The following is a 24066-nucleotide window of genomic DNA, read 5'->3' on the forward strand; positions in this document are numbered from 1 at the left end:
CAAAAGGCTTTTAAAAATGTTATTTATTTATTTAATTTATATAGCTACCTATCTCATACACATGATTGTGGGCAACTAACAGTTAAGAACAGTTTGAACAACGGTGGTGTTTTCTTTGCAAATGGTTGATTTTACCATTGATAAAAACTGTTGTCCAGAAAGAGAAAGTTGAAGACTGGTCAATAATTATCAGAATCTAGAACTTCTAGATTTACAGCTTCAGAGCTGTGGTAGTGCAGTGGTTACAGTGCAGTACTGCAGGCTACTTCTGCTGACTGCCAGCTGCCAGCAGTTCGGCAGTTGAATTCTCACTGGCTCACGGTTGACTCAGTCCTCCATCCTTCTGAGGTTGGTAAAATGAAGGCCCAAATTGTTGGGGGAAATATGCTGACCCTGTAAACCGCTTAGAGAGAGTTGTAAAGCATTGTGAAGCAGTATATAAGTCTAAGTGCTATTGCTATTGCTATTCCTGAGGAGGCTGCGCACAGCCACTATCTTCAAGGCAGGCAGTCATAGTCTTTCTTTCAAGGATGCATTTATCACTGCCCTCACCCTGCCCACAGTCACCTCCCTGGAGCTTTCATAATTCAGAGGGACAGAGGTTCAGAGTACAGGTGATATAGCCAATGTCTCAGAGAACTCTTGTCCACTTTCTTTGGACTCATAGATTCCCACTTATCTTAGAGAGCAAGATGTGATCTGCCTCAAAACACTGCCTCAAAACACGGCCACCTAGCATCTAAGTCTAAACAGATCTGTGCAGTTTTATTGGATGGCCATGAACACATAGGAGTACAAGAACACATAAATACTTGTATAATTCAGCATATTTTAGATACCTAATATAGTGAATGTAAGCTATGAAAGCTTATGCAATAATAAACGTGTTAGCCTAAAAAATAAATGAGAAAGCTTGCAATGGAACTATTCCTTGAGCCATTAAATTGAAAACAGTCTTATGTAAATTCAGATATCTTGCTTTAAAAATGTTATTCTTATCATCTATGTCAGTGGTCCCCAACCTTCTGGGCACCACAGACCAGTTCCATGAAGAAAGGTTTACTGTGGACCGGAGGGGGCATGGTTTCGCATGCTGCCTGCATCCTGTGCATGGGGCTTTGCCTGTTTGCATAGACTGGTTCCTGGCATGCGGTGGACCAGTGCCAGTCCACAAATTGGGGGTTGTGGCCCCCTGATCTATGTGGTCCCACTGTTTCTAGAACCATAAGTGACAAAAAAGGATCAAAAGAAGACTATTTCAATGCTATTGAATTTTGTTTATGACACAGCAGCCAATCTGCATTGATCACCAGGACCAGAGGTTTAGTCTTCCCAGCTTTTGGATTCTTGCTGGAGCCCATCCTCAGAGAACTTTTGTTTATGATGTACTGGATTATAATGTATTACATTGAGAGTCTTTGACTTAGGATCACTATTGGGACTGGAACATCTGTTGTTATGCAATGCAGTCATTAAGTGAGATGCACCCAACTTTACAACTTTTTTGCCATAGTTAAGTGACTCTGGCAGTTGTTAAGTGAATCACATGGTAATTAAGTGAATCTAGCTTCCCTCATTGACTTAGCTTGTTGGAAACTCCTTGGGAAGCTGTAAATGGCAATTCACATGACCCTAAAATGTTGCAAATGTCATAATACATATCACCCAAATTTTGATCACATGAGTGCGGGAGAACTATGACAGCTGTAAGTGTGAAAACAGTTTGCGAGTTACTTTTTTCAGGACCATTGTAACTTTCTGCAGTTGTTAAACAATTGGTAGTAAGTTGAGGACAACCTCTAATGTATTGAATATAATTTTGTTCTCCATAGACTTTTATCTGTCTTGCTTCAGCAGTCAGATCTAAGTGAAATTAATCATCAGGATAATGAGGTAAGCAATCAAATCTCCACCCAAATATATTCCACGATATGGTCCCTGAGACAGTGATTCATGCTAAAAGATCTAAAATCAACTGATACTATTTAATATTCTGGTATTATTTTCTGGACCGAAATGCATCATGAAAGCAAAAACCCCAGCAAACTGCCCTGTTTGCAATTTGCGCAGTGTGCCTTTCAGTTCCTCCTAACCAGAATTTGATAGGTAAATGAATGACAGCAGGGATAGCAAAAGAAATGGGGGCAGTGGGAGAGATGGAGGAAAGAACAACACTTTATTTAGATGATGTATCTTTTTCTAGAAAATTGAATCTTCTGACTGCAATTGCTAAAAACTGACAACAGTTTCCTGCCATTTTTAAGCAGGAAACATGGAAACCATAGTGTGAAAACTGTAGCGTGCTGAAGTCAGAGTAACTACAGAAAGTATGAGAAACTCTATTGTGCATATTTTTAACTTTACCCTACCAGAGGTATTTAAAAAAATAGAAAAATGGAACAATTTTTCACAAAGTAACTTCTATGCCAAGGCAAGGAATTTTCCATTGTTTTGCTATCTTATTCTATATAAAATAGCATATTATTATTAGGATGTATCTATTTTATTCTAGATAAGAAACATTTTTTCTTTATGCCCAATTAGAAATGGTAGAAAATATTTGTACGTGTTTCCGAACGTTTCATCACCAGACTAAGTAACATCACCAGGGGAACTTCAGCTGAAGTGTCTTGTTTTAGTTCTCTTTTGCTTTTATCGGTCTTATGTGACTGGGGTCATCTGGTGGTAAGGTCACCCTGGTTGTCATGTGAGGTAGGCTAGTGGTCGACACCATCGTTGGTTGGTTGCTCAATTTATGACCAATCCTACCTTCCAGAGCAGTGTTTCTCAACCTTGGCAGTTTGAAGATATGTGGAATTGAACTACCAGAATTCCCTAGCCAGCTATGTTGGCTGAGGACTCTGGGAGTTCAAGTCCACATATCTTCAAGATTAAAATATTGCTCTACAAAAAACATATGTTACCTAAAGATCTAATGATTTTGTTGTGATTTTCAGGGAATGACACCACTCCACTGGGCTGCATTCCACAATCAACCTCAGCATGTTCAGACATTACTCCATAAAGGATCAGATCCAACTCTGGTGGACAAAGATTTTAAAACAGCACTTCACTGGGCAGTTCAGGTATGGAATAATTGCTAACCATGTAGTGTCCCTATATTGCATCTTGAAGGGGTGGGGGAGGAACATAAGCAAAGATTAATCCAGCTGTGTCTCATACCCCTCACACTGGGAATGGCACTGTAGGGTACAGTAGAAAAACAAGTCATCATTACATATTTTTTTACAAAAATTTGTGAAAGTATTTCAAGATCAGTTATATTAATATTCTTAAAGCTAACTTTAGCATGCAAAAAAGGTGATTCCCCTTTGTAAGAATTGCATTACTATAAGGCTGTTTAAATTCAAGAAATGTAAAAATGCTGGCTTCAGGTTACAAAAAGAAAAGAACCTAAACATGGCTTTGCTTAAAACCACTATATCTGAGAATCAAATTACCAAATTACAACCTTGGGTCTTTTTTCATATTCTGAAGTGACATTACAGCACAGTGTTGTCAGGCAAATGTTAGCACGCTAGTGTTCCAGATGGCCTAAGGAAGCTAACAAAGGCACTAACCTCCCTTTCCCCACTTTTAAAATGTTATTAATACCTTAGGATCCAGCACTAGAAAAAGAAATGTCTGATGCCACTGCCATCTCTGAAGTTCTTAGCTAATTTTCAAGGTAATATTCCTCTGGTATTATGTCAGGGCCCAAAGGCATTTTTAGAAAAATAATATGGTTACAGTTGAAGTCTGATTTAAGTTAAACAAATTATTGAGCTGGTTAAAAACCAAGAACTTAATGAGTAATAATTCAGTTTGGATAGCACTAACAGAACATTAGGGACGTGGTGGCTCAGTGGGTTAGGATGCTGAGCTTGTCGATCAGAAGATCGGCAGTTTGGTGGGTCGAATCCTGAGTGCCGCGTAACAGTGAATGCCTGTTACTCGTCCCAGCTTCTGCCAACCTAGCAGTTCGAAAGCATGTAAAAATGCAAGTAAAAAAATAGGGACCACTACGGTGGGAAGGTAACAGCGTTCCGTGCGCCTTTGGCGTCTAGTCATGCCAGCCACATGACCACGGAGATGTCCTCAGACAAGCGCTGGCTCTTCGGCTTTGAAACGGAGATGAGCACCGGCCCCTAGAGTCAGAAACAGCTAGCACGCATGTGCGAGGGAACCTTTACCTTTACCTTTAACAGAACATTTGTAAATAAAGCAATATTACTTTCTGGGATAAGGAGGTCAAAAATGCTTATAGATCTAGAATTTCTGCTTAGCAATGTTGATAAATAACATATTCTCTATGATTGGTTTTCAGAGTGGAAACCGGATCCTTTGTTCTATTATCCTGAACCACCATCAAAGCCCATCAATAATAAACTTCGATGATGAGAATGGGAAGACTTGCATTCATGTTGCAGCTGCTTCAGGATACAGTGATGTTATTAGTGAGCTGGCTAAAATCCCAGAATGCAACCTGCAGGCACTGGATGTGGATGACAGGTAGCCATGGAAACAAAGAGAAGAGCTGTCTGGGGCTTTGCTTGCCTAACCCATAGTTGAAAGAGGGTTGACTGCTTTTGAATGCAACAAGGGATCCTAATGAAAGAGTTTCTCCTTGGCCTACTCTTTATTAAACAGCAACTACAGTATTCAGTGGGACCTCTATTCTGTCATCAGCTAGTCACGTTTTTAATAAATGCACATACTACCCATGACATATTAAGTCAGATAAAGTAGGAGGCCTCTCTTGCAAAACTGGGATTACAGGGAATGGGAAGGGCTTGTAAATGTCGTCTAAAACATGGTGAGCAACTGGCAGCCCCTTTCCAAGAACCCTGTCAAGTTCAAACGTTGGGAGGAAATTTTCCTTTCCTCCATCCTGCTGATTGTCAGAAAATATAGAAGGGAAAAGTAATGTGAAAATGGGAACAAAGGAGCCTCTCAGAAGGAAGGGGTTATCTCCACTGATTTTTCGCTCTAGTCCTACTCCCTGTGGGTGTTAGCTTTACCTTCTGTAAAATCTTTCTCCCCAAGGAAAAGAGGTCCTTAATAGGGAAAAAATGCTGCAGAGCAGTGCATCTATCTAGGTCAGAAGTCCCCAACCTTTTGGGCACCAGGGACCGGTTATGCGGAGAGAGGTTTTTCCATGGACTGGAGGGGGGGCGTGGTTTTGTGTACTGCCTGCTTTCCTTGCTTGTGCGGACCAGTTGCTGGCATGTCGCAGGCCGGTACTGTTCCACGGACTCGGGGTTGAGGACCCCTGATCTAGGTGATCTTTAGTTCTAGCATTCTCATTTTATAACTTTCCCCTTGTTATCAATTGAAGGATTGCAGTACTAAAACTAATAGTGAATTTTATTTCTGCATTTTTAAATGAAAAATCACAGAAAAACAATTTGGGATTTTTGTGTTTTGTATATAAGAAGAAGATGAATACCTGGACAACACAATGTAGAACAATTTAATTTTTGATTTTCAAAATAATAAAGTTCAGATATTTAGTGTGAATTATTTGGAAACTGAAAAGCTAAGCTAGTATAGACCTGGCCATTCACTTGGATGGAAAATACTGCAAGCCCTGACTAGTTTATGATACAGTAAAGGAAATATTTTTATTTAAATTATCAGATTGAGAAATTGCACTCAGTTCATACTGGGAATTCAAAATTCAAGTATTGGCATATGTGGTAAAATATTAATATTGATAGAAAATCCTACTGACCAGTGCCAAATTATATCAGAATGGGAAGCCTCTCAACGTAAGTTGTTGTAAGTTGTTGTATTAAATAAACTTGAGGTTTAAAGGAGTTAATTTAACTCTTTTGAATCAGAACAACTACATGGAGGCTATCAGAGTAAAACAATGAGGCAATTCATATGCAATTGTTAAAAAAGATTTTGACCTCACTGCTCCCAAGAAACCTGTTTTATAGGCTGGGGTAAGCTGTATTGTTGCCATTTGTCTCTGACATGCCTGTGCATTTAAAGGAACTGGTACTATGTGCCAAGGTCAAACTTTGAAAGAGCTTAATCATCTCAACAGATTAATTTAAGCTGGCCATGTAAATATATGAAAGACTTCTAGAGATCTTTTTGTCTTTAAATCAAGAAAGGCTTAGTTAATCACAGCTATCAGAAGTTCCATATAGTAACTGACCTGGCAGAATGGAAGAATGAATTAAATCCCATGTAGGGCCAAGTCTGTTTATGGCTAATATTAATCCCCTTGAATTTTACATGGTCAATTAACTCTCTTTAAGAATTTTGGTGACACAGAAACTACCATGCATGTTAATGAAAACAATACCAATTTTCTTACCTAATTCTGAATTTAAACTGCCCATTACTGTATGGACTTTTCTTTACTTAATATTTTCATTAGGACACCTTTGCATTGGGCTGCAGCTGCAGGAAAATCTGACTGTGTTAAGACTCTGCTACAACTGGGGGTGGAAAGCAGCTCCAGGGATATCAATGAGAATACACCTCTATCGTATGCCATCTATTGTGGACACACAGCATGCATTGCACTGCTCTCTCAAGCAAACAGGTAGAGTCTTTCCTTTATAATAAACTAGATTCAAATTTTTCAATTCAGAGTTGGAGGTCTTCTAGTCCAACCCCCTGCTCAGGCAGAAAAACTTATACCATTTCAGACAAATGGTTGTCCAGGCTCTTCTTAAAAACGTCCAGTGATGAAGCACCCACCACTTCTGGAGGCAGGTTGTTCCACTGGTTAATTGTTCTCACTGTTAGGAAGTTTCTCCTTAATTCCAGGTTGCTTCTCTCCTTAATTAATTTCTATCCATTGTTTCTTGTCCTGCTGCTTTAGAAAATAAGTTGACCCCCTTTTTTTTGTGACAGCCCTTCAAATACTGGGATACTGCTATCTTATCAGCCCTAGTCCTTCTTTTCTCTAGACTAGCCATACCCAAATCCTGCAATTTTTTTCATATTCATACTGCTGAATATGAGCATATTGCTGAGTATGAATATATTCAAACTGCTGAATATGAGCATTCTGCAATTTATCAATGACTGATTATGCTTTTCATTGAGGATCATTGTAAGCTACCATGCAATGTACATATTAAATGTTTTTTTTTCCTATTTCTGTATTCAAAGTGGATATCCCAGGCTATATCTTAATCCATCATAGCTATACCAAAATAGTTTAATGCCTGGCCCAAATGAATTTTCTTTCAGAAAGAAAATTATATAACTCATGAACAGAACTTCCTGTTGTTATATCTTGGGAAGAGGTTCTATTAAGTACTTTGTGCAGAAAGTTGGAAACTATACATCCTTTTTAAAGTACTTTCTTGGTTTGCTTCTTCTATTCTGTATTCCACTGTTGATACCACCATGTTTTACAGCTTTGAGTATAATATAGCAGAGATATCCAAACTTTTTGGGGCCACAGAAACTATTACTTAAAAAAATATGGAAAGTTTTAGTGCTAAAAATTGGCCATTCCCCACCCTTATTCTCCACCTGAAACCACATTAAATTCTGCAAAACAGTTTGAAAAATCCTGTTATACTGTACACAACCAATGACTCTAACTAGGAATATGAAACCAGCATCAGTTGATCATTATATTTCATAGCTGTTTAGGACACATTTTAAATTAGGTTCAGAACAAATATAATAAATTGCAGTTTAGAAGATAGCATTTTTTAAAGTATTAAAAGCACTTCAATAAATCAATATTTGCTGGTATACATACACATGCACGCACACATATAACCTTTTTTTTTCCTTGCAGTACCTGATCAAATAGATATATCAGCTTTTAGTAGGACTTTAAAAGATTTGAAAAATTTATTTAACTTGGCAATTGAATAGCGCAGCTAGAAAATAATTTTTTGCATTAGTTTTCTCTAATTTTCTGGACGCTAAACGTGTCTTACTCCAGTTAATAAGTATAATCAGCATTATATCCTGGGTTGTAAAATTCAACAGTGGAAATTTTTATTTTATTTAATTTGTATCCCATCTTTACTGTTTTACAAATAACTCAAGGCAGCGAATATATCTAATCTAACAAACTTTCCTCCACCTATTTAAGCACAGGCTTAACAGTGTGGAACTGAGCTTAAATGCTGGATTGTTCATGTTTGCCTTCAGCCAGTTGTTTTCTCTCACATCAACTTACATTAAAGATTGTTGTGAGAAAAAAATGCATGTTTATATGTATGATACTGTCAGGACCCACTTCAACTAATCACCCAAGAAAGCAGAACTCAGCTTAAGGTGAAAAGGCACAATATAAATCTAATTAATTAATTAATTAAATTAGCTAAAATATATTACTTAGGGTGACGTTACTTTAAAAAAAGCTAAAACAAGAATCCCATGCAAGCATTATGTGGGTACTATGAAATTAAAATTAATTCTCTATGCAGAATCACAATATTATGTTTATCTGGTAGCTACTTAGCTGCTAAGGCAGTTCAAGATTCTCTTTACACCTAATATTTATTTGCCCACATTTTATGAAGATTAGATGAAAGAGATTTGCCTATGATTTTGTTACTTCTTTTGATGACCTCTCCTTTTTCCTGATAACATCTTTTAAAATATTGTAAAATATTGTATTTCTATACGTTATTTTATACTTGGTAAAGTGCTTCCAGCTGTACATACTGTATTTTTATATGAATGTTGTAAAATCAGTATCAGCACACACACACACACACATGCCCACACATGCACATATACATACATACATACATACATACATACTGACACTAAAGATCTTTGGAGAAGGAATTTCATTTCTAATAACCCCAAATATTAATCTATGGTCCTAACAATAAAATTCCAATGTTGATACAATCTGCTTTTCTTTCTTTAAAGACCTGAGCTACTTCATCACATTTCCTCCCAGAACAATAAATTATCAAAGAAGGAAGGAAGATTCAGCATGCTTAACCAAATCTTCTCCTCTAAAAAGAAAAAAGGGGACTGGAAAGTCAATTTGAAGGAGAAGAAAAGAGACAGATCCCAGAGAGAAGAGACCTCAGAAGTAGATGAGATTATCACCACATTTGATTGCATAATGGATTCCAGCTTTGATGGCTCATCTAAGGAGTACATGAAAGCTATTGACCTCAAGAAAAGAAATGCAGACGTCAAGAAATACCTCATTTCAGAAAACAATACACCAGATTGCAGTGGCTTTCCACCAGTCAGAACAGAAAGTCTCCCACCCATAACTGTGAGTCATTCTTTTTTAACAACTTCTCTCACTACAATCTCCAGCATGAATATGGATAATGATTTTGCAACTTGGTCTCAAAAAAGCAGAAGTGAACATGATTTGTCAAGCCAAAGAACCAGCCAACAAGCTTTTGACAGCCCTTGGAAAATTGACAAAAACCAAACACCCACATATAGACTCTGGATGTCTGTGCCTTCCGATAATAAACTGATAGAAGGATTGTTTCCAAACAGATCCCATCATGTGGTATGTCCTCCCCATCTTCCCCATCTGCCTAATTTGTCACCAGGTAATTTTTTCCACACTGTTTATTTAGTGTGAGCTAAAGGAATTCTGGGTATGCTGAAAATAATTGTATCATAATATATAGTAGTTTCCAGAATGAAATATCCAAATCTATGCGGAAGAGTGATTCTTCCCTTAAGAAATAGGAATGAACTCAGTTTCCAAAGGGGCTTATGCAGTAGATTTTTTTCAGACAACTATCAACCATGGTCCCTTTTGGTCCTTAAAAACACATACCTGTATATCTGCCCACACAATGCACTGTCACCAGGAAAGCATGGTTTATTCAATAATGATCATTATATTGGTTTATAAATTATCAATTTGTAAGGAACAAGTCAAACTACAGAACACACAGAATGTCAGAATCCATTTATATCATATTCATAAATGTATGTTTAAAACATTATTCCATGGATTCTGCCATCTCCTGAAGAGGAGGAAACGGATGTGTATTGAACTGGTATTAGGCATTTCAAAGGAAAAGAGAAGCCTTTTGAACTGGGGAAACAAAAGGGGGGGCTAGCATCTGGCTTGTGTCATGGAAGGGAGCAATAAACATAAAAGGTCCTAAGTTCCTTTTTCCCACGAGAGGGATGATACGAGGTAAATGATGGGGGACTGACCAAATGGGGTTAAGGGGGGTTAAACCGGGAACTCTTTATAAGGGTTTAGTTGGTGGAAAATAATAAGTCCTGTCTTGTATTCCTACAACCAAGCATGTCATAGTAAAGATTCTTTTTGGACTAGATTTGACTCCAAGAGTTTTGTCTTCCTAAGACGTGGTTTGGGGTGGGTCCTGACACAGAACTAAATAAATTGCAGTATACTGTAGGTTACTAGTATATATATGAATTAGCCATCTCTTTAAGGCTCTCAGAATAGAAATAAAATGAGAACAGTTTCATGGTTTCACATGAAATTCAGATAAACTAACTTTAGTATTATTATATTTTCCAGGTACTGATAAAAGATAAAACAATTTTCTCAGATTTTTAATATTTTTATATGATTCTATAGTTTGTATGGAGTACAGCATGAATTATTGAGTTTAATTTAAAACAAAAATCTTCTTTAGGAGATACCCAGCAATTTCAGCTTCTGAAAACAGCCCTGGTTTTTTTTACTGTTGTAAGGATTAAATGCAGGATTAAATAAACTTTTGCAACTGTTAGGAAAGCAATGTCTTGTACCAGCCTCTATTAAGTATATATTCTTTATACAGGGTGATCATACTTTGCACTAATCATATGCTATGTGGACATAGAGAATGAATATGGATTCTCCAATCTCTTCTCAGTCCCATTCATATATTGTTTTCTATGTCTTTTCAAAGGAAACTTATTTAAGTGTGTGTATAATACTTCCTTTTGTAGGGAAAACATTTCAGCGTACCACTTTAGAACTTCCTAGTGTAAAATCCCTAACAGCTGTAAGGAACAACTTGGCCCCCATAGTAAAACACGATGATCAGAAAGGTAAGAACAATGGGATAAGATCTTTTCTTTTTAAGGTTTCTAAGTTTTCCCTTAATGCAGAAAATATATGATATAGATGATATAAAATATTATACCTTTGCAGAGCTGCCTTTTTTTTTACTATTAGAAAATGGTCTATGACAGTGCAGGTCTTCTGCATTCATCACTTGCAGTAATTGACCACCTCAAGCCTATCATTATGTACTTTCAAGAGGAGGATACAAAGGTTTGTGCATACAACATGTGTAGCAAATTATTGTTGATTCAGTCAACTTCTGACTCTGCAGGATCCAATCTGGGTCAGTCTAATACTTCTGACTCTGGACCCAGAAGACATCATTTCTCCAAGACTATCTTCTGGGTTGTTGTTTTTTTAAAAAAAATCTTATGTTTATGTCTTTACTGATAATATGTAGTACTTTGACTCTTGTCAGTCTCTTTTTCAATGGTCTTTGATTTGTTCAAGGTTTTGTCAACAATTTTCTCCATTACCTGCCCTTTGCTTTTGTTTACATCATTTATATCAGTTACCAATAGTTTATCATTCATACAAGGACAATGAAAGCTCTACAGAGACACTTGCAATATGTCTTTCATACATATTCTACAATATGTATCAGATTCTGGAAAGAGTACAGAAAAGTGCAACAAAGATGATTAGGGGTCTGGAGGCTAAAACATATAGGGAACGGTTGCTGGAATTGGGAATGAAGAGAAGGACTAGAGGTGACATGATAGCAGTGTTCCAATATCTCAGGGGCTGCCACAAAGAAGAGGGAGGCAAGCTATTCTCCAAAGCACCTGAAAGCAGGACAAGAAACAATGGATGGAAACTAGTCAAGGACAGAAGCAACCTAGAACTAAGGAGAAACTTCCTGACAGTTAGAACAATTAACCAGTGGAATAACCTGCCTCCAGAAGTGGTGAATGCTCCAACGCTGGAAGTTTTTAAGAAGAGACTGGACAGCCATTTGCCTGAAATGGTATAGGGTTTCCTGCCTGAGCAGGGGGTTGGACTAGATGACCTCCAAGGTCCCTTTCAACTTATTATTAGTAGTAGTAGTAGTAGTAGTAGTAGTAGTAGTAGTAGTATGGGAACCTGGTTTTTCCTATTGATCTGAGACAATTCCCAGATACTTCAGCATTATAGTGTCTGTGAACAGTGCATGCTTCTAAAAATTTGATAATTAGGTTCTTTGGGTAGTGCTATCACATGCAAGGGATGCAGTGGCTCAGTGGGTTAGGACGCTGAGCTTCTCAATCAGAAAGTCGGCAGTTTGGCGGGTCAAATCCCGAGTGCCGCGTAACAGAGTGAGCGCCTGTTATTCGTCCCAGCTTCTGCCAACCTAGCAGTTCAAAAGCATGTAAAAATGCAAGTAGAAAAATAGGGACCACTACCATGGGAAGGTAACAGCGTTCCGTGTGCCTTTGGCATGTAGTCATGCCGGCCACATGACCATGGAGATGTCTTTGGACAATGGCTCTTCGGCTTTGAAATGGAGATGAGCACCGGCCCCTTTACCTTTTGACATGCAAGATGGGGCTTTTATTGCAATTATTTATTAGGAAGGTGCAATTAAGATATCTTCTAGTAAGAATATCAAAAGTGAATACTGAAACAAAAAGATAGAGGTAACCCTCAACTTACGACCAGAGCTAACATCAAAACTTCCATCGCTAAATGAGTATTCATTATAACTTATGACCTATTATTTGCTGTTTACAGTATATGTACACTGTGAGCTTAGGCACCAGAGACAAATTTCTTGTGTGTATGATCACACTTGGCCAATAAAGTCTTCTATTCTGTTCTGTTCTGTTGTGTTCCATTCCAATTCTATTCTGTTCTATGAATTACACCAATTTTATTATCTTTTTTGCTGCGGTCATTAAGCAAATCAACACAGTTATTAAATGAATCACACAGTCATTAAGTGAATCCAGCTTTCCCCATTGATATTGCCTGTCAGAAACCAGCTGGGAAGGAGACAAATTATGTGAGCCCCCAGGACACTGCAACCCTTGTAAATACATGCTGGTTGCCATGTCCCTGAATTTTGATCACATGACTGCAAGCATGCTGCAAAATAGTAAATGTGAGGACAGGGTGTAAGTCTCTTTCTTAAGCACTTTTATAACTTCAAACAGCCACTAAATAAATGATCATAAGTCAAGGACTACCTACAAAATTAAAATCATCAGCATTATTTTAAAATATCTAGTTCTTTTAAAGGAATAGCAGCTAAATGCAGTGTTTCTAGGAGAGAAAATGAGCAATCCAGATCAGGATTATGGCATGCAGTAGAGAGCAAAGTCTTGCATTTTTCTCATGCTATTTTTCTGCCAACTCAGAAACATAGAAAATTGTTATGCAGATAGTCCTCGGTTTACAATAGTTCGTTTAATGACTGTTTGAAGTTACACTGAAAAAGTGACTTATGTTTGTTTTTCACACTTACGACCATTGCAGCATTCCTATGGTCATGTGGTCAAAATTCACAGACTTGGCAACTGATTCATATTTAGGACAGTTGCACTGTCCCTGAGTTATGTGATCATCTTTTGTGACCTTTTGACAAGCAAAGTCAATTTGGAAGACAGATTCATTTAACAACCCTGTTGCTAACTTAACAACTGCAGTGATTCACCTGAAAACTGTGGCAAGAAAGGTCGTAAAATGGAGGAAAATTCACTTAACAAATATCACACTTAGCAACAGAAAATTTGGGCTCAATTGTGGCTGTAAGTCAAGGACTACCTGTACTGAGCAGAGACTGGTCCATCTACTTCCATGTTGACTCCATGCTGGCTAGGAAATTCAATCCATATGGAAGTGCCCTAGTAAGTAATAAGAGATTATAAATCATCCTGTGATTTTTATAGCTAAACATATATTACAAGGCACATCTCAAATTATAACATTTAATCCATTCACTGGATTAAAACATCCAACACTGTTCTTGAAAATGAGCCTGTTAGCTGCATTTTTATGCAAATGTTAAATTGATAATCACTTGAGAAAATACATTTGCATGTACTTTGCATGACTCTGTATGTATTCCTCACAAATTTTTAACATAGTTAAATCTGAAGCATTCAGAAATATTTCATATCCTTCACAGCCAAGGCAGGAATGGAAGAAAAAGGGTTGCAATGGCATTTTCTGTACAGACAACCAAACTGAAATTCATTTAGTGATTATATGATTTTGAAAGAAACAAAAATAACATTAATTATACAGGTGCAAAATAAATCTACCAGTTGCAGCTGGTAGATCTACCGATGTTAAAAATGTTGCTTTAGTATTCATATATCAGTGAAGAACTATGAACTTTGCTCAGAGATTTAAAGTTCTTAAAGTTCATGAGAGAGAGAGGGAGAGATTAAACCTTCCCAAAAGAAATTCCACAGTAGATCTTCAAAGCCAATTAGATCTTTATTACGGTCATAGACCAGCATAAGGAAATTGGAGTTCAGCGTTAAAAATCATAAAGAATATATCAAGAGTAAAAAAATAAAAATCTAAACAAATTATGATGATATAAAAGATATATGAATTAAAAACTAAAAGAGTATATAAAAATTGAAGATCTAAAACGGGTGTCAAACTGCCGGCCCATGGGCCGGATGCGTCATGCTGAAACCGCGCCCACCCCATTGCTGGCAATGGAAAAAAAGTTGAAATATCTCGTGACACATTACGTGACGTTGCAAGTTTGACACCCCTGATCTAAAAGAAGGGAGCCAATAGCTGAGTATGATCATCCACACTCTAGCTTCCACTTTCATGAAGCCTGCCTCTAGTAACAGGATAGCATTAGAGACACAATTAGGATCCTGAAGGGCTGATCTTAAAAATGTGGATTGTGTAAGTTCTAATGGTGCAGAATTGGATAAGGGCCAGCTGGCCATTACAGAGTTTTGTTATTGGCTTGGCTTCAAATAATTTGAATGTTGCAGGTATGTCATGGCCACCTCTTATCTCAAGGTATTTTAGGATGACAGATGAACTCTTCTGTGCCTGTAGTCCCCATGGGCTTTCCTACTGCAGGTAAGATAAAGAACTATCCCTAGGGGTGCAGGTCTGCATGGCAAAAAGTAAAACTGGTAAGAAAAATAAGGACTATAACAAGCAAGGGTCTTGTGGTAGCACAGGCAGTCCTTGACTTATGACCACAATTGAACCCAACATTTCTGTTGCTAAATGAGACAGTTGTTAAGTGAATTTGCTCCATTTTGCGACCTGTTTTGCCGCAGTTGTTAAGTGAATCACTGCAGTTGTTACATTAGTAACATGGTTGCTAACTGAACCTGACTTCCCTTACTGACTTTGCTTGTCAGAAAGTAACAAAAAGCGATCACATGACCTCAGGACACTGCAACCATCATAAATATGAGCCAAGCATCTGCATTTTGATCACATAACCATGTGGATGCCGTGAGTGTAAAAAAACATTCATAAGTCACATTTTCAGTATTGTAACTTTGAATCGTCACTAAACCGACTGTTGTAAATTGAGGACTATCTGTATGTAATATGCAGTATTCTTGCAGATAAAAATATGGGAACCAATTACCTAATAAGGGGATGGGCTTCTTTAGTTGCATTAAAGCAGAAGTATTATGGAGGGGCTTTAATTTGTTGGTTGGATTTGGTGGCCTAAATAGGTTCATCCAACTTGTGATTCTGTGTTGCAAGTGCCGCAGCTAAGATTGTTACATGCATTTAGTACAAAATCTACCTTTTTCTTAACTTCAACATTATTCATTTTACACAGTCTGTATTATTTATTATTTGTTTCTGATGTCTCTCTTTGTACTTTCTTTCAGGCCAGCTAACAATCAACCAAATTCCTCAAAGTGCCAAAGAGTTGAAGTTACTGTCCTTAAATTCACTGAGAACTGACACATCTGTTTTGCCACCAACATTTGCTACCAAGTCTGCAAAAGCAAGCCTTTCCCAGATTTATTTTCCATTCTCATTCTTATCCTTGCAATCAACTGAGCCTCTTGGAACTAGCAAAGTCCTGCCAGCCATTCCAAGCCAGAAAGGATCCAGCTTCACGAGTGAAATGCTTGATCAATCACATTGTGATTCACTCAGTGACCATGAATAAAATGAATGAATGAATAAAAAGCACTAAAAGTACTAAATGTTTGCTTTCTAATCCACTGCTGGAGGGCTAAAATCAGATATTTATTACTCCAATGTATTGATCCATTTAATTTTATCATGTATTGGGAACATAATACATGGAGAAACAAAGACAAGGAAATGCAACTTCATTTTACTATCTAAATTTTGCTCTAACTGCAAAGTAATCAAACAATACAAGTCTAATAAATCCCAAGAGGTTTCTAAATATGACATTCTAATATATCTGATCAATTAAAGGCCTTTCACCTCTGAAGTGTTGTTGATTTCAGTAGAAGTTAAACTTTATTTTCTTTTCAGTACAAATAAGTGGTGTGACATAATGAGAATGAATATTGCTATTTTCTCAATTCTAAATAAGCACCAACTTCAACATTTCTTCTTCTTGGAACTGTTGGCTATTAGGGCATCTGTGAGTTGAAAACAGGGGTGACATGAAACGAAATAACAGGATTCTTCTTTCAGCAATTTTAATTGCAAAGAAATAATATGCAAAAATCAACAAATACATGTATCTACCCATTTAGGGATTTTCCATATAATCATTTTAAAGGAACATCAGCTAGTCTTATTTATTTTAATTTTTTTATTTTATTTTAATTCCATTTATATCCCGCCCTTCTCCGAAGACTCAGGGCGGCTTACAAGCTTAGCAGTAGCCTTCATTCTATGTATATGCCTGCTTGTTAGGGCTTTCGCCCCCCCCGCAAAGCGGCATTATTACAAAGTCAGCTTAATTGCCCCCAACAATCTGGGTCCTCATTTTACCTACCTCAGAAGGATGGAAGGCATAGTTACATAATGCTCATCTGCACTTTCATGATCATCTACTGCTGCAGTTTCTTTTTTATTTTTTATTTTAATTCCATTTATATCCCGCCCTTCTTCGAAGACTCAGGGTGGCTTATAAGCTTAGCAGTAGCCTTCATTCTATGTATATGCCTGCTTGTTAGGGTTTTTTCACACACACCCCAAGCAGCATTATTACAAAGTCAGCTTAATTGCCCCCAACAATCTGGGTCCTCATTTTACCTACCTTGGAAGGATGGAAGGCTGAGTCAACCTTGAGCCTGGTGGGACTCGAACCTGCACTAATTGCAGGCAGCTGGTGTTACTTAAGGAGGCATTAGCCCACTGCTCCACCAAGGCTCTTTGCTACAAAGAATGCATGGCATTCTTAATAACATATGTAATTTATACACCAATATTTAATTCATAAAGACAGAAGGTTTGTAAACAGACTATCAATTGAAAATAGATCTGATGATCACAAAAAGTGAGAAAAAAAATCTGTGCATAAAACAGTCTCTGTGTGTGTATGCATACTAGATTCATTCAGGCCTGAATCAATCTGGGTACAATTAGTTCCTCATTTTTCCAACCTTCTGTTATTTTTGTCAGTTTCCCATTTTTTAAGGAAGTATGCATGAAAATCTGTACACAATAGTCACAGTAGGACTGGCCCTGCTTCCGTCTTAGATTATCTGCACTCTAAGCTTCAAGTTGATCATGCACATTTTGGGGTTTTATTATCAATTCTTGCCATGATTGGCAGAAAATTCAGCTTCTAATAGCACTTCCAATAGCACTTAGATTATATACCACTTCATAGTGCTTTACCACACTCTCTAAGGCTAGGGAGTTTACAGAATCAGCATATTGCCCCCAACAATCTGGGTCCTCATTTTACCAACCTCAGAAGAATGGAAGGCTAATCAATATTGAGCCAGTCAGAATCAAACTACTGGCAGTGAGGAGAATTAGCCTGCAATATTGCATTCTAACCACTGTGTCACCACAGCTCCTAATCATTTTCAGAAATTGCTTGCTAACTATTTTTCAGTTATTAGAAAGCTTTGGATTGATACATTTTACAGTACCAGATGAGTTTCTTTCAGTCCTTAGTGAAAGAAGTTTTAAATACAAGTTTAAGGACTTAAAATAAATTCTGGAATAAACAGCAAAAATGTCATCAGAATTTTGATTTTACATTATAAATGGACTAAGGCACCAATAAATTTGAAATAAGGTTTTGTAATATAAAGAATCCTTCCCATGAGAAAATGTTTTTGTTTTTAATTCTTTCAAAAAAATCATCATAAGGTAAGACTTTAAAAAATAGACACTAAAGAGAACTAGAAGGAGCTAAAAATTACAGTTGAAGGAGAACATTTACACCTTCTAATGCAGAATGAACCAAAATGTTAACATTAGATATATTGAAGGATATTTTTGAATAACTGACCCAGAAGTTAATTTTAACAGTGTCTCCTTCTATAGTCTGTGTTTAAAAGATGCTATGGAAGAGGAACAAGTATTACATAACATGACTGAGACTGGTTTGAAAGTGGATTTATGGTAATAATGACAGGCTATAGGAATCACATGGAAAAAGATCTTACACTGGACATACAAAAGAATCCAGCTGATGTCTTAGTAATAAAAAGGGATATATAAATAACAAGCCAAAAGTGTGACCAGGATAATTTTCCTACCTATATCTCTGTAATAGATATAGCATGTGTAATTTATGAAATCCTACATATATAACAACCAGTTTTGTTTAGCGGTTAAGGCATCAAGCTAAGAAGCCAGAAATTGGCAGGTCTAGTCCCATCTTCGGCACAAAGCCAGCTGGGTGACTTTGAGCCAGTCACTCTCTCTCAGCCCTAGGAGGGAGCCAAGGGTAATCCACTTCTGAAAAAAACATTGCCAAGAAAATTGCAAGGGCAGCTGTCAACCCTATCAGGCTAGATAAACTAATTTATTGTAAAACTACATTAACAGAGGCTTGCAAGCCTGAAAGTTCCTGCTGCCACATTAATCTGCTTTACCCATTAGGGTGGGTCCTTCCTGCCTCTCTTGTTGATTGTTTCCTAGGCAGCATCTCAGTCCCCAAGGTCATCTACACATTCTATTACATTAGTCCAGACAATTGTCAGGAGTCAACACTAATTTAAAGGCTCTTCTCCCTCCCGCCATCCTAAAAAACCCTACACATATAATGTTGGTTACTGAAAGAGATGTGTTCTGATCTTTTTTTGTTTCTTTCTTGTCTTTTTTTTAATGGTGTGTAACTGGGGACCCCAACTTTCAACATAGCCAAAGTACTTAAAAAAAAGCTTGGATATCTCATACAGAAGAGCAGATATTCTATCAATAATCTACTACAGTGCCTCCAGAAAATCAAAGATCAAAAAGCTGCAGAAGATGAAATTATAGGGATGACATCCCCTCAACCAGCCAACGCTCAGATAAGCAGAGATTAACACTAAAGAATCCAGCAGAAAACAATAACCTAACCAAGGAGCTACCAAAGAGAAAACCATACTAACCCTCTCTCATACATACACAAATGGCAGGGCAAGCTACTATACATAAACAGGGGGCAAATCCCCATTCATAAGCACTAATGATGTTACCTAGGTAGGTACTAAACATCTGCAAGCAAAGAGCCAAGCTTCAACCTTTCACCCTTGTTAATGAATCTGCAAACCCTTTCATCTCTTCCCTCATATGGGATTGACTGAATTCAATTATTTTATTCCTCAACGTGAATCCTTTACACTAATGCAGGGCAATTTTCCTAGTCCAGATGGCACTAAAGTGGATTCTCTTCTAGATCATAAGAAATAGCCTTTCAAATGCTTTTGTTGAGATCCAGATGTTCAATCTGGGACTTTCTACAGACCAAACATGTATTTTATCTTGAATTATTCTCTCATTCTTGGACCTTTAGTGTAGGTTAAAAGCTTTTCTTGAGATCCAGATGTTTAATCTGGGACTTTCTACAGACCAAACATGCATTTTATCTTGAATTATTCTCTCATCCTTTGACCTTTAGTGTAGATTAAAAATAAAATATTTAAAAATGACAGTCCCAGTAGAAAAAATGGCTTTGAAAATATATTTGCGGTCTGTTAGTTAAGAAATCTTCACCCTCACAAGCTCCAGAATACAGCATTCAAATATTTGGCCCAAAAGGCAAGCTTCTTAAAACCAATCTTGACGCTTTGAGCTGTGGTAAACTAACAAACCATAGACTGCTGTGTGGCTTTTCTCTGTTGATTGTGGTCCTCGCTTCCAGTACAGATTAATTTCCTAGGAAATGCAAGTGCTTTGTTGCCAAAATCCCTGACCTTCTCAATAGCCTTGCTGAGAAAGGATGATATAAATATAGAAAAGTTTGGCTTGTCAATTGAATGGGTATCTGGAAGGTCAGATGAGGAAATATTATTGTGAATGTGTGACTTTATTGGTCAATAGATTTTGTTGTTTTAAAAAAGTTTCTTCAGAAGTATTGTATCGTTTTTCTAAATGTTCCTTTCCCTGAAATACAAATGCATTTCCCAGTGACTTTGGCACTGATAAATGATACAAAGGATAGAATTATAGTTACAAAGCACAACCAACACAAGGTATTTAGTTGGCAGAAACAAGCTTAGGAAATCTTCTCTCTGTTTAGCATGCAGATGTTAACAGGTCTGATAGGTGAGAAAACAGCATGGCAATAAAGGGGCAAAATGTCACGGGAATAGGTGCTACTCTGCTTTCCCATAGTATGCAACATTTTAGGAATTCTGAAGAAACAGTTCAGACTTCTCTCTTTCTCAGTTTCAATAGTATGTCCAATGTATGCCTTCAGCCTCCTGTTGCTCACCATCCATAGAGATAGGATCAGTCCGATGATGAAGATATAAAAGATGTTCAGCTTATTTTCATTATGAAGTTAATGAGATAATGCTGGAAGGACAGTCAGTAGAAGTGAATATTTTGTTTGGTCTTAAATCTGCAAATGTACTATGAAATGTGTTGAGCTCATTAAATTTATAATTTAATTTATAAAGCAGAAATTGAGCTCTTACTAAAGGGAAAAGATGGGGGAGCAACTATGGGTTTATGAAGAGATAAATATCATTCTGGTTAATCCTTTTTTGTGTTTATTTTTCTGTTAATATGCTAAATATAATTTTGTAAACAAGAACTAGGGATATATTTTGTAATGTATGCTCTGCCTTTCTACTCTCTATCAGAAATTACCAAGTTTCTGGTTAACCCAAAATAATCTAAAGCTTCTGGTATATGGATGGAAATGAGAGAGCTTCTAAATTAATTTACCCCAAATCCAGAAAATAGCGCTAAACAGCAGAATGGAGGCTAGTACAAAGAAGAGGGCATACAGATCATAATTCTCTGCATATGTTATTTCTATAAAAATATTACCTCTTACCACTATTAAACCCAAGGTTATTACTTTGGAAAACAATTGGAGACTGGTGTACTGTTGTGTGTGAAACTATCTAATTTAATTGTTCAGGACAACTAGGTTATGCTTTGGATCATGGGACAGTATTCCTGGCTCCAGGCCTTCAGTGCATTCACAGAGAATGGAGGCCTAAAGTAATGCAAGATCATGCAAGATCAGTGGGGCAAGATCTCCCACTGCTGACCTCGCATGATCTCATTGTACTTTAGGCCTCTGTTCTCTGCAACAGATAATGTTTCCAGGTGGCAGCAGCCTGGAGAAGGCCTTTGGTGCCCAGATCAGTCCACCGGAGGGCCACGAAAGCATCCCCCGGCCTCAGATCCAGGCAGCAGCAGCCTGGAAAAGGCATCCGGTGCCTGGATTGGGCCCCTGGAGGGCCGCAGAAGCATCCCCCAGCCTCAGATCCGGGCAGCAGTGGCCTGAAGAAGGCACCCGGTGCCAAAACCGGGCCACGGAAGTGTCCTCTAGCCTCAGATCCGGGTGGCAGCAGGAACTGTGGCAGAGATCTCTTCCAGGTGATTCTGGTGCAGCAGGAAGGGAGGAGGAACCATGAGGTATCTTAGTTGGTCGGGAAGGCCTTGGGGGCCTGTTCCATCCCTACCCTGAGATACCTCATGTGCACTTAACAAGCTGCATGTGTCTTAATGAGCAAGGGAGTGATCTCGTTCGAGGTACAAGATTCACTCCGAATTTTCGAGTTATGAGTGGAATGTGCAGGCTCCATTACACTCATAACTCGAGGATTACCTGTAATTCCTAAAATGGACACAACCAGTCTGAGTTACAAAATAGGGGGGAAAGTGGGGACAATAGGCTATTTTCTAAGTTGCCTGTGGAATATATGGGACCCTGAAGAATTCTCATAGAGATGACATAAAAAAGTAGCATTTGATTATTTGATTATGAACAGCCAAATGGTCCAAGGTCTATACTATAAGAGGGTGTGACACTGAAACTATTAAGCAAAGACATAGCCAGATCCAAGAACCAAGACATACCAAGTTCTAGACTAGGTCCGAGCCAGAATTTAGAACACTACAATATTCCTAGACTCAGGCAAAGATTAGGGTTTCCAAGAAGTCAAATAAGGAACAAATTAAAACACACCATACTACAGGAACTAGATCCAGTTTGGTTGCAATGGTCTACTGTATATGGCCACTACAGCAGGCAATAAATAGCTTGTTCCTCTCCCAGTACCTCCTAAAACCTGGAGTCTACTAAAATTCAGTAGCACAGTGTGATACAGTAGTAGCGAGGCACAGATACACCTTAGCTATACCTCAGTATAGCTCAGTATAATAGACCACCATTTCTTGTTATAAAAGCACAGAATTGCAATTAGAATTTAAACTGATAAAATCACACCTTGACTTTTTAGTCATTATCTCAAGCTGCTCTTGCTTGCAAAATATATGCAAGGGTTCTATCTAAATTAGGCAATATTTGGTTTCTTTAGCAGGTAAGGTATAAAGCAGGCAGAACCAGCTTTCTAGTTCACGCTTCGTTCTTGACTACACTGCCGCAGAATGCGGCCTCGCGAGTTGTGATGGGGGTTTCCCGATACTCCCATGTAACACCTCTACTCCGTGAGCTGCATTGGCTTCCGGTTGCCCTCCGGGTGAGATTCAAGGTGCTGGTGATGACCTATAAAGCCCTGTATGGCTTAGGTCCGGGATATTTGAGGGAACACCTGCTGCCAGCATCAAGTTCCCTTCGTCCAGTGCGCTCGCAGAGGGAGGGTCTTCTCAGGGTGCCGCCGGTAAAAGATTGCCGGCGGATAACACCCAGGGAGAGGGCCTTCTCTGTGGGTGCGCCTGCCCTCTGGAACCAGCTGCCCGTGGAGCTTAGGACTGCCCCTGACCTACGCTCATTCCGCCGGGACCTGAAGACCTGGCTCTTTGAGCTCTCTGACCCAGGCTGAGAATTTTAACTGGGGTTTTATTTTCAGGGATAATTTAATCTTTTAATTCTCTTTTAACTTTGTATTTTATATTGATATGATTTTAAAATGCCCTGTAAACCGCCCTGAGTCCTTCGGGAAAGGGCGGTATATAAATCTAATAAAATCTAAAATCTAAATCTGCTTTCCTTCATCCTTCTAAACTGTCAGCCATATCATTCTGAAGGCTGAGTAGAGAGGCACCCTATCCTAGGAAAACCTTAACAACTGGATCTCATGAAGTGGAATCAAAATCATACTCCTGGTTTTCTAATTTTTCTGACTGTTGGATCCTTTCTATTGACAGGTGGATGGGAAACAATCAGGATAGGAATGACCACATGTAGATTATCCATATATTTGAATTATCATCACTGTTTCCAGAGCTTTTAAAAAATCTTCTGCCCAAACTCTGTGTTCTCAGAAGCAATGATTTCCCAATTAGTTTAGAGACAGTTGATATCTATAAAGTTTGCTAAATAGGCTGGAAACCCCTAAGCAATAATAACAAAAATAGATTTAACGGAAATTGAGCAATGACATATTCCAGACAATAGTTGCTTGTTTGGGAATTTATAACCAGATTTTAAGGGGGGGGGGGGAATGGAAATCAAAGTATCACGCCATGTAGAGTAGACATGAGATGAAAGAAGGCATATTCTGACCAAGAATAGGAAAGATCCAAGCACAACAAATAGGACT

General features: G+C 38.0%; 1 protein-coding gene across 1 annotated transcript in view; it reads left to right on the plus strand.

Moving 5' to 3' along the window:
- ANKRD55 (ankyrin repeat domain 55) overlaps positions 1–16118 on the plus strand; it is a gene marked incomplete at both ends in the record, with an annotated part of 34543 nt that extends 18425 nt beyond the window's left edge. The window contains 7 exons of the mRNA XM_083351174.1: positions 1833–1893; positions 2958–3086; positions 4328–4512; positions 6395–6562; positions 8875–9527; positions 10900–11001; positions 15832–16118. Coding sequence (XP_083207300.1) covers positions 1833–1893; positions 2958–3086; positions 4328–4512; positions 6395–6562; positions 8875–9527; positions 10900–11001; positions 15832–16118 — 1585 coding nt within the window. The remainder of the gene's footprint in view (positions 1–1832; positions 1894–2957; positions 3087–4327; positions 4513–6394; positions 6563–8874; positions 9528–10899; positions 11002–15831) is intronic.
- Positions 16119–24066: the final 7948 nt, after the last annotated feature.

The sequence above is a fragment of the Vipera ursinii genome, assembly GCF_947247035.1.
Source record: "Vipera ursinii genome assembly, chromosome: 2".
Classification (NCBI taxonomy): Eukaryota; Metazoa; Chordata; class Lepidosauria; order Squamata; family Viperidae; genus Vipera; species Vipera ursinii.